Source organism: Schistocerca cancellata, chromosome 5 (assembly GCF_023864275.1).
Source record: "Schistocerca cancellata isolate TAMUIC-IGC-003103 chromosome 5, iqSchCanc2.1, whole genome shotgun sequence".
In the NCBI taxonomy this organism is placed as follows: Eukaryota; Metazoa; Arthropoda; class Insecta; order Orthoptera; family Acrididae; genus Schistocerca; species Schistocerca cancellata.
Window position 1 is genome coordinate 92,388,550 of NC_064630.1, and position 12,182 is coordinate 92,400,731.

The 12,182-nt window shown below is 39.5% G+C and overlaps 1 protein-coding gene across 1 annotated transcript in view; it reads left to right on the forward strand.

Moving 5' to 3' along the window:
* The window catches only part of LOC126188380 (Down syndrome cell adhesion molecule-like protein Dscam2), a 445,363-nt gene extending 433,463 nt beyond the window's left edge, over positions 1-11,900 (forward strand). Inside the window, exons 28-29 of the mRNA XM_049929979.1 lie at positions 8,862-8,952; positions 11,058-11,900. Of these exons, the coding sequence (XP_049785936.1) occupies positions 8,862-8,952; positions 11,058-11,307 (341 nt within the window). The 3' untranslated portion in view covers positions 11,308-11,900. The remainder of the gene's footprint in view (positions 1-8,861; positions 8,953-11,057) is intronic.
* The last annotated feature ends 282 nt before the right edge of the window (positions 11,901-12,182 follow it).

The following is a 12,182-nucleotide window of genomic DNA, read 5'->3' on the forward strand; positions in this document are numbered from 1 at the left end:
GGTGTCCAGCAACATTGTGAGACATGGCAAAGTTACAGATGCAGTGTACACTGGAGACTGCCCATACATCATGGCAGTACTTATGGTGTATAGTACTTTCCAACGACAGTGTGTCATTGGAAGGACAAGCATCATTGCTGACTGTGATGCACTCACATGATGCACAATGGCCCCTGTGCATCTGATTAAACCATCCTCCGTGACTTACAATAATGCCTCATACTTCTGGGCAGGCAGTCTCTGGAGGTAAGAATGGCCAGTGGCAGCAAGGCTAGGACTGCAACCCACCTGTCTAGAGCATTCCAAGTTTGTTCAATTAGGTTTAAATTCAGGTAGCTAGCTGGTCACTTCAGGTCTGTGGTGTCTTTATACTGGCAGTACTCTTCACCAGGTCAATCCCTTTCTGATCAGGCATTACCATCCATCATATGGAAAAACTAAGTCCATATGCACCACATGGCATACCTTATAAGGGTGATTCACAAAGATATTCAAATATTTTAATATGTTATTCTACAAGTAAACCTAAAGAAAAAAGTTCATATAAACATAGGTCTGCAAATTTTTAGTTACAGAGTTACAGCTAGTAAAAAATTTTGCCTGAAATTTTGAAACTTCACTAATATGAAGCCACTGCAAAACTGTACGAGGTTGAAGTAAAGCACAATTTCTATTTATTTTGTTTTTGTTGATCTGGTGACTAATAAAACATCTACATCTACATCTACATCTACATCCATACTCCGCAAGCCACCTGACGGTGTGTGGCGGAGGGTACCTTCAGTACCTCTATCGGTTCTCCCTTCTATTCCAGTCTCGTATTGTTCGTGGAAAGAAGGATTGTCGGTATGCCTCTGTGTGGGCTCTAATCTCTCTGATTTTATCCTCATGGTCTCTTCGCGAGATATACGTAGGAGGGAGCAATATACCGCTTGACTCTTCGGTGAAGGTATGTTCTCGAAACTTCAATAAAAGCCCGTACCGAGCTACTGAGCGTCTCTCCTGCAGAGTCTTCCACTCGAGTTTATCTATCATCTCCGTAACGCTTTCGCGATTACTAAATGATCCTGTAACGAAGCGCGCTGCTCTCCGTTGGATCTTCTCTATCTCTTCTATCAACCCTATCTGGTACGGATCCCACACTGCTGAGCAGTATTCAAGCAGTGGGTGAACAAGTGTACTGTAACCTACTTCCTTTGTTTTCGGATTGCATTTCCTTAGGATTCTTCCAATGAATCTCAGTCTGGCATCTGCTTTACCGACGATCAACATTATATGATCATTCCATTTTAAATCACTCCTAATGCGTACTCCCAGATAATTTATGGTATTAACTGCTTCCAGTTGCTGACCTGCTATTTTGTAGCTAAATGATAAAGGATCTATCTTTCTGTATATTCGCAGCACATTACACTTGTCTACATTGAGATTCAATTGCCATTCCCTGCACCATGCGTCAATTCGCTGCAGATCCTCCTGCATTTCAGTACAATTTTCCATTGTTACAACCTCTCGGTACACCACAGCATCATCTGCAAAAAGCCTCAGTGAACTTCCGATGTCATCCACCAGGTCATTTATGTATATTGTGAATAGCAACGGTCCTATGACACTCCCCTGCGGCACACCTGAAATCACTCTTACTTCGGAAGACTTCTCTCCATTGAGAATAACATACTGCGTCCTGTTATCTATGAACTCCTCAATCCAATCACACAATTGGTCTGATAGTCCATATGCTCTTACTTTGTTCATTAAACGACTGTGGGGAACTGTATCGAACGCCTTGCGGAAGTCAAGAAACACGGCATCTACCTGTGAACCCGTGTCTATGGCCCTCTGAGTCTCGTGGACGAATAACGCGAGCTGGGTTTCACATGACCGTCTTTTTCGAAACCCATGCTGATTCCTACAGAGTAGATTTCTAGTCTCCAGAAAAGTCATTATACTCTAACACAATACGTGTTCCAAAATTCTGCAACTGATCGATGTTAGAGATATAGGTCTATAGTTCTGCACATCTGTTCGACGTCCCTTCTTGAAAACGGGGATGACCTGTGCCCTTTTCCAATCCTTTGGAACGCTACGCTCTTCTAGAGACCTACGGTACACCGCTGCAAGAAGGGGGGCAAGTTCCTTCGCGTACTCCGTGTAAAATTGAACTGCTATCCCATCAGGTCCAGAGGCCTTTCCTCTTTTGAGCGATTTTAATTGTTTCTCTATCCCTCTGTCGTCTATTTCGATATCTACCATTTTGTCATCTGTGCGACAATCTAGAGAAGGAACTACAGTGCAATCTTCCTCTGTGAAACAACTTTGGAAAAAGACATTTAGTATTTCGGCCTTTATTCTGTCATCCTCTGTTTCAGTACCATTTTGGTCACAGAGTGTCTGGACATTTTGTTTTGATCCACCTACCGCTTTGACATAAGACCAAAATTTCTTAGGATTTTCTGCCAAGTCAGTACATAGAACTTTACTTTCGAATTCATTGAACGCCTCTCGCATAGCCCTCCTCATATTACATTTCGTTTCGCGTAATTTTTGTTTGTCTGCAAGGCTTTGGCTATGTTTATGTTTGCTGTGAAGTTCCCTTTGCTTCCGCAGCAGTTTTCTAACTCGGTTGTTGTACCACTGTGGCTCTTTTCCATCTCTTACGATCTTGCTTGGCACATACTCATCTAACGCATAATGTACGACGGTTTTGAACTTTGTCCACTGATCCTCAACACTATCTGTACTTGAGACAAAACTTTTGTGTTGAGCCAACAGGTACTCTGAAATCTGCTTTTTGTCACTTTTTCTAAACAGAAAAATCTTCCTACCCTTTTCAATATTCCTATTTACGGCTGAAATCATCGATGCCGTAACCGCTTTATGATCGCTGATTCCCTGTTCTGCGTTAACTTTTTCAAATAGTTCGGGTCTGTTTGTCACCAGAAGGTATAATATGTTATCCCCACGAGTCGGTTCTCTGTTTAACTGCTCAAGGTAGTTTTCAGATAAAGCACTTAAAAAAATTTCACAGGATTCTTTGTCCCTGCCACCCGTTATGAACGTTTGAGTCTCCCAGTCTATATCTGGCAAATTAAAATCTCCACCCAGAACTATAACATGGTGGGGAAATCTACTCGAAATATTTTCCAAATTATCCTTCAGGTGCTCAGCCACAACAGCTGTTGAGCCAGGGGGCCTATAGAGACATCCAATTACCATGTCTGAGCCTGCTTTAACCGTGACCTTCACCCAAATAATTTCACATTTCGGATCTCCGTCAATTTCCTTCGATACTATTGCACTTCTTATCGCTATAAACACGCCTCCCCCTTCACTGTTCAGCCTGTCTCTACGGTATACATTCCAATCTGAGTTTAGGATTTCATTACTGTTTACGTCTGGTTTCAGCCAACTTTCTGTCCCTAGTACTATATGGGCATTGTGACCGTTTATTAATGAGAGCAGTTCTGGGACCTTTCTATAGACGCTCCTGCAGTTTACTATTAGCACATTAATATTGTTATTCCCTGTTGCATTTTGCCTACTCCTACCTTGCCGCGTCTCAGGAGGCGTCTTGTCGGGCCTAGGGAGGGGATTCTCTAACCTAAAAAACCCCCATGTGCACTCCACACGTACTCCACTACCCTTGTAGCCGCTTCCGGCGTGTAGTGCACGCCTGACCTATTCAGGGGGACCCTACATTTCTCCACCCGATATCGGAGGTCGAGAAATTTGCACCCCAGATCTCCACAGAATCGTCTGAGCCTCTGGTTTAAGCCTTCCACTCGGCTCCAAACCAGAGGACCGCGATCGGTTCTGGGAACGATACTACAAATTGTTAGCTCTGATTCCACCCCGCGAGCGAGGCTTTCCGCCTTCACCAATTCCGCCAACCGCCTGTACGAACTGAGGATGACCTCTGAACCCAGACGGCAGGAGTCATTGGTGCCGACATGAGCAACAATTTGCAGTCGGGTGCACCCAGTGCTCTCTATCGCCGCCGGTAGGGCCTCCTCCACATCTCGGATGAGGCCCCCCGGCAAGCAGACAGAGTGAACACTGGCCTTCTTCCCCGACCTTCCCGCTATTTCCCTAAGGGGCTCCATCACCCGCCTAACGTTGGAGCTCCCAATAACTAATAAACCCCTCCCCCCGTGTGCCTGCTCGGACCTTGCTGAAGGAGCAGCCACATGTCCACTCACAGTCAGAGCGGGCGATGCCACACGGCCAGCCTCCACATTGACCCTCCGCCTCGTGCGCCACGAACGCCGCTGAACCCGCCACTCCCCTTGGGGAGAGGGTGGCCCAACCGCGCCCGGTACCCGCGAAGATGTCTCGACAGCAGGGACAGTGTGTGAAGCATGTAACACCTGGGGTGTACCCTGCGACGCACCAGACTCCCCACTGCCGCTACACTCCGAGGCAGCAGCCTGAAGACGGCTGACCGCGGCCATCAACACGCTCAGCTGTTCGCGAACAGTGGCCAGCTCCTCCTGCGTCCATACACAGCAGTCACACATCCTATCCATCCTAAGGAATAAATTTACTGAAGAGAGTTGTTCAACCTTTAACTAGACTGCTAATTCACTAAAGGCGGCTGTTTATTCACTAAACTGTGGTTGCTAGCCACTTCTTGTAGAAAACAATGACAATTGCACTACCTGTCTCTGGACTGTATTGAAAACAAACACTAGCACTACTGGCACTATGGTTGACTAAAGGGACTCTCCCTGACTATTCAAAACAAACACGAAATCTATGGAACACTATTAATAGCACCAGACAATTAAAGCTTCCTAAAAGCAATTACACACGGAAGAAGTGACAAGTAAGAAAAATACAGTTAATACTTAAATTAAGGTAGCTCGCTGCACAGCAGACGTGAAGCAGACGGCAGTTACGACGACACTGACACTGACTATGGCTGACTAAAGGGACTCTCTATGACTGTATTCAAAACAAACACGAAATCTATGGAACACTATTAATAGCACCAGACAATTAAAGCTTCCTAAAAGCAATTACACACGGAAGAAGTGACAAGTAAGAAAAATACAGTTAATACTTGAATTAAGGTAGCTCGCTGCACAGCAGACGTGAAGCAGACGGCAGTTACGACGACACTGACACTGACTATGGCTGACTAAAGGGACTCTCTCTGACTGTATTCAAAACAAACACGAAATCTATGGAACACTATTAATAGCACCAGACAATTAAAGCTTCCTAAAAGCAAATACACACTGAAGAAGAAGTGACAAGTAAGAAAAATACAGTTAATACTTAAATTAAAGTAGCTCGCTGCACAGCAGACGTGAAGCAGACGGCAGTTACGACGACACTGACACTGACTATGGCTGACTAAAGGGACTCTCTCTGACTGTATTCAAAACAAACACGAAATCTATGGAACACTATTAATAGCACCACACAATTAAAGCTTCCTAAAAGCAATTACACATGGAAGAAGTGACAAGTAAGAAAAATACAGTTAATACTTAAATTAAGGTAGCTCGCTGCACAGCAGACGTGAAGCAGACGGCAGTTACGACGACATGTAACAATATTATGAGAAGGAAAGTTGCTACTCACTATAGCTATAGCGAGGATACTGAGTCGCAGATAGGCACAACAAAAAGTCTCTCACAATTATAACTTTCGCCCATGAAGGCCTTTGTCAGCAATAGACACACACAACTCATTGTTAATTCCATCCTGGATTTTCCATTTTTGATTTAATGAAACATGTCCCAGATATGTATCTGCAGTAGTTTTTCAGAACATCCATAGAAGCAAAGGTGATTGTACAAGTAAATTTGTTTACTTTCCATTAAGAATGCTAGTTTTCTGTATTTTTCAGTGAAAGACATAATAACAACAGTGTATTTAAGTGAAATCACATAGTAACTGTTGTAGTTTGTAGATTATTTATAAAATGGAGATGCCTTTCAAATTTAAGACAGAGGAATATGCCGATATGATGTTTATTTATGGCAAATGTGATGGTAATGCCACAGTTGCAGTTAATGAATATCATGTACATTTTCCAACTCTGAGGATTCCGAATGCACGAACCATTAATGGAGTATTTAGAATCTTACAGGAGACAGACTCTCTACCTAGCATTCATAATCAGTATGAGTGCTTGGTACATGAAGATGGTGATGATATTATGGATGCTGTTCAATGTAGCCTGGGTATCAGTACACAACGTATCTCTCAACAATTAGGCATTTCACAATCTAATTTGTGGCGTACACTGAAGTACAATAACCTGTATCCTTACTATGAATTCTTGTGTGCTATAGTATTAATAAAAGCAGATTATCTGACACATTCATATAGTTTCAGTTAACATTATTACCATCATTTTTCCTAAATTAAATTCTCCACAACTTCTGTTGAAAACTTTGTGCAATTGTCTGAAATTTAAAAAACAAATTGGGCCAAGTAGTTAGTAAATTAAAAATTTTATGAAATTACTTCTTTGCTTCTCTGAACATTCTGGAAAACTACTGCAGATACACATCTGGGACATGTTTTATTAGATTCACCAGATCAATAACGACAAAATAGATGGAAATAGTCCTTTACTTTAACCTCATACTGTTTTGCAGTGGCTTCATATTAGAGAAGTTGCTAAATTTCAGGCAATATCTTTTATTATCCATAACTCCATAACTAAACTATGAACTTTTTTCTTTAGTTTTACTTGTAGAATAACATATTAAAATATTTGCATATCTTCGTGAATCACCCTGCGTACTACAGCCATCATGTGCCCCAAGGAATCACAAGCAGTACTGCGCCTGCATCTAACATGAGGCCAGCCCAGACACTAACACTGAAGCAACATATTTGTCCCTTTCCACAATATGCAGTAGATAATGTTGTAACATGGCCCAGAGGTAAATCAGGTGAGCAGATGGTATCACTCTCCAGGCCAAACCATACCTCACTGTTCTGTGTCCATTCACAGTGGGAGTGATATCTTGTTCATTTAGCCACACAATGTCCTTGTGTGAGAGGAATGGAAATAAAGGGCTCTGAATTAAACAGAGAAACTGCTTGAGGCTAATAGTACATAGCCTGATGGAAAATGTTAACACAGAGGCTTCTATAAGGTCTCTAATCAGGGCAGGTACCATGCTGGTTGGATGTCTTCTGGCACTTTAAGGCAAGACTCCTGCTGTTGAATGTGTCCTCTCTCCTGAATTTTCCTTGTAAAAGTGAAATGATACTACATGATATGATGACATTCAACTCCCAGTCCACCTTGATCACACATAATGTCATTTAGATGTGTTCACTATGCCATCCTGCTTTCCAATGGCTTGAATACAGTGTGTCAAAAGCATCAACAAATGGTTGAAACCAATGCACCCAAGACTCCTGCCTGACTTAACATTGCAGATATATAGAGAAGCCTCATACTGGCATGCCATGTATGCCCCACATTGTGCTGCCACAGTTTAATCACTACTCTACCACTTTGATACACTGTTTCATGTAATCTCAAAGGTCTCTTTTCTTATGGTAAAAAGTGTGGTAAAAGATTTCTACTTGTCCAATTTAGGATCCTCTCAACATCAGATTTGCACTGAATTGCTGATCACTCTTCTACTACTAATAGTTATTTTTAGTAGTTTTTATCTTTAATTTATACTGCTTGAGTGGTGCTGCTGGCACTTTTGGCTGTCTGTTCATATTCTTCCCTAAATTTATGATCAACAGTTGTTACTCATTTTTTATTTCTGAGTGTGTTGATTAAAATGTCAGAAATTTATCAAATATTGAAAGCTTTCAGCCATTAATATCATATGGAATAATATTCTGGGGCAATTACACAATTAGATGTATGGTATTCATTGCATAAAACTGTGCAGCAAGAATTATATATGGCATTCATTATCAAACATGTGGTCAACTACTAGGTATACATGTAATTTAGAACTTTGTGTTTGTAAACCAGTTGTAATGGACGTAAAATGGGGGGGGGGGGGGGGGAGGGGGGTATGACATCACAAACTTGAAGCCCACATCCGCCATGTCGGTTGCCCCAAACATGCTTTGATTGTTCGGAAACATGGAAGTGTTTTGATCAAACTGCCAGCTAGCCTCATTTATGGATATAATAATAGTTCTGATTATGGTCTAACGTGTAATGAGATCACATTCAAGCAATATTTTATTTTATTTTTGCTGTTTACTTTTCCTGTAGTGGTTTTACTTCTGTTGTTTGACTGTAGGTTTTCTATCAGTCCATCTCAGAAAAGCTCTTGATTCAAATGTTTTTGGATGAAAAACTGGAAACTCATCAGACATAATGAAAATATGTTTTCAGCATTTTTGGAAAGAGGACACAGGCCAAACGTTAGTTTCATCAGTCCATATTAGGGGAAAATAGTGGATTATGAAAGCAGCATTTTCACATCATGTACTTCTCTTCTTGATTATTTAAAACATGTATTAAAAAAAACTTACAATAACGAGGCCAAATACATAGTATTGCTGGACCAAATGTACATTTAAAACCAGAAAAAAGTCTGAAAATGCCTTCCTGACACTGTGTTATTCACAAAAACACTGTAAAATTCACTATTCAAAACAGCTGTTACCTGCACACAACAAAAATTTAGAAAAAGAAGCAGCTATGACTGTAGTCTGCTAATATTCTGGATCATCTGACATGGTGGCTTGGCTTCAAGGCAACGTACAGCGTAAATCTGTTGTGCCATATTCCCTTGTTATGCCTCCATGCATGTACCACTTCATATTATAAACATGATCTTCTGAACACCAGGATAACTAAGAAATAATTAACTTCATTATTTAGTTATGGAACTGTTTCTTTTTCTTTGCAGATTTCATATACCATGGTGCACATTCTAGTACATCCTCTGATATATCTCCCATGTCAGAACAGAAATCACTGCCAAGGAGAGGGAGAGCGAGGTAGGCATCTTTTTGAACTAGTGTGCAAAGACTTTTTTTTTAAGAAAATAAAAAGCAAAGAAGGCACTTGTTACCACTGCAATTAGCATTCTTTATTTTGTAATATAATGCCTCTTATTACTTTCCTTATAACAAACAAAAAAATTGTTTCAGTGGGCACTAACATTTTTATTTCTTGTTTTGCATTTATATGAAACTGAAGAACAAAGCAAAATTATACAAAATAATGCAGCTGTTACTAGCAAGGTGATGGTCAGCAAATGTAACTGGCTTTCATAATATGAGTTTACATCAGGAAACTTGGTCTGGTAAACTACCCTAGAAAACTGGAAGAAAGGTTGAAAAGAATGTTTGCAAATAACATTGTATGAAATATATCCTCAAAATGATAGATGACTATGAGAAAAGAATTTAGCTGACTATTTTTGGTACTTGAAGGATCTTCAAAAGTAGAACAAGGCTGTCTAGTACATTTTAGATTAATAGATTTCCCTTTGATTCTGACCCAAAATTTTTGATAATTTTCTTTCAGCAGAAGTACTGTGAAATTATTTCATCAAATGTTACTGTAAAACTGCTTAGTAATCAGTTAATTTTTCCACACAGTAATTGTTAGGGTACATTACACATATTTTTCTTGATAGATCCATGTCATGTTGTAGAATTTGTCAAATATTTTATTACTACAAACAAAGATCATAACTGTATGGTAGTCAATAATTAAAAAGTATGCCTGACATTTTATCCTAACCTAATTTAATTATTCTTCTTTCTGTAAACAGCTCATTAACCAGTGCAACTTAGGACACCAACAATTGGAATAGCTTGCTTACCTTTTACATTACAGATACAGGCAACAGACCTTTTGCAAAACTGAATAAGAAAATGGTTTCTGTACTGTTGTACATTCTTTACCCAGGGACACAATATCATTCTTTTTAATTTTCTTCTACACTATTATACACATTTTTTTGAGATTCACCCTTTCTTTTTTCACCTTTCTTACTGGCATGCAGATAATCTAGTAAATACTTCAAAGTCAGCTCACTACTGATCTCGAAGACAGTGGAACTCCATTGGATAGGTACATCAGAGCATCAAAAAAATAATACAATGTTTCACAAGTACTGTGGAAATTTATTTTTAAACAGGAATTGTTCCAGATTATTCAGTTGTTGCAGTTTCTCTAAGACATACAAGTTCTTGTTGTTCACAGACAGGATGGATATTTCCCAACAATAATATACTATATGTGCAACATACTGGGTTTTTAAAGAAAATTTCAACAAATCATTGTGCAGATTCATTTCATGTAGTCATTTTAATCAAGCTTAATGAACTTGAATCTGATAAAGTACTAAATGAAGTTTAGTGAACTGAAGAAAATATACTGCAATGATGAACCTTCATGTCAGTCAAAACTATATGCCAGTCCAGGCCTCAAACTTAGATATAAGAGTCAAAGAAAGTGATGAAGTAAAATGTTGGTGGATAATGGATAATGAAAACTGACATTACTACAGAATATTGAATTTTATGTTTAGGATAGAAGCCAAAAAATGAATGTACATGAAATACAGCAAAAATAACCTGCCATTTCACTTGACAGATACTTGTTTCCTTCATAAAGTTCATTTCACCAGTGAATGTTGCAGTGAAGGATAATGGGAGGGCTACAGCTATAATGTAAAAATGTCAGTACCCTGTCATTGCTTACAGAATGTTTCACATTATTTATTCTTTGCATTTGGTAATCCAGCAATGAACATTATAAAGTTTCAGTTAAAAAATATACACCAGTCCTTGGAATAATACTTTTTGCCTGCTTGACAATTTCTGCATGTGCAATGCACTATTTGTAGAATAGTGATAGAATTTTGACACTTTTTAGAAATTCATTTGAAAACTGAGTTGTGCTTGTAAAAAGATAGAAAGTGACTACTTATATCAGTAGCATTCTTCTTTAATTTGTGTTGGAATTTAAAATGCTCTGTAGTGAAACTCTTTCTGCAACAGTTGTTCAGAGTGCAGAAGGTAGTCAGTACTGACACATGAACATAGTGCACCCTGTTTTTATAAGTGTTGACAAGTGGCAGCAATTGCAGATGGCTTGCCCCCAGCAAAGCATCGCTCAGGACGCTGCTGCCGCCACTGTCAGTTGCTGAGGCATCTTTTACTGTGAGGGATCCGAGGGAGAGGGAGACTCCGGACCGGCCTGAACTCAGTGAAGCAGAGTGCGATATTGACACGCTGAAGAAACTCAAACTGGGCCTGCGGTCTTCCCTGTGGTCTCGTCCCAGTGGTAGTGCAACAACCACTCATCACAACCAGTCTGATTACTCGATTGCTGTATAACAGCGAATGGAAATGAGAGAACATTTCATATTCTGTGTTGTACATATGCATATGAACACCATGACATGTAATATATTTTCATGTTTTGAAAGATTTGGGTACTTGTTATCCAGTATTATTGTTAGAAAATATTTCTGGTTAATGACTGATATAATTTTATACTCTTGTAATGTTAACTGGTGCAATTTTATATTTACACATGGAAATGTATAAGATTTATGTGAGAACTGAACTGTCTTTGGCTCAGTAAGCTTGTGGCATGGATTGAGTTCAAAACCCTTTTTACATTATGTAGCATTATATATTTTTGTTGTGGCTAGCAGCTCACAGCAAACTCGCAGATTGTTCTCTCAGAGAGAATGACAGTTTGTAATTGAACTGTATGGAATTACTAGGTTTATACCTGAATCTCCTCCCCCACCCTCAATGCCCCCCCCCCCAAAAAAAAACATGACTTTTTAAAAGACTGACTCGCTACGTATAGTACATATTTGAAAATGTGGAGGTATGCTACTGACTCTACAGTTCAAATTCGTTATTGCAGAAAATTACAACAGACTTTTATTCAAAATTTTAATCATGGTGTCATAGGGTTGTAGTAAAGGTTTGAATCTTTTCAGAATATGAGTTGTAGATTCCCCTCCCTTAAACATACAACCCCACCACCAAAAAAAAAAAGCAGTATTTATATACATATTTGTAACAAATGGTGCTCAATATCTTTGTGGTTATTTGAGACTTATACTGGATCATCTGTTCAAAATTTGGTATGACATGTTTGTTTCACATTTTCCTGGGTATATGGTAGAACATAAATTCGCTTCTTCATCTTCTTGATCACAACTATTGCCCTAGAACATATATGCAAAAATGGT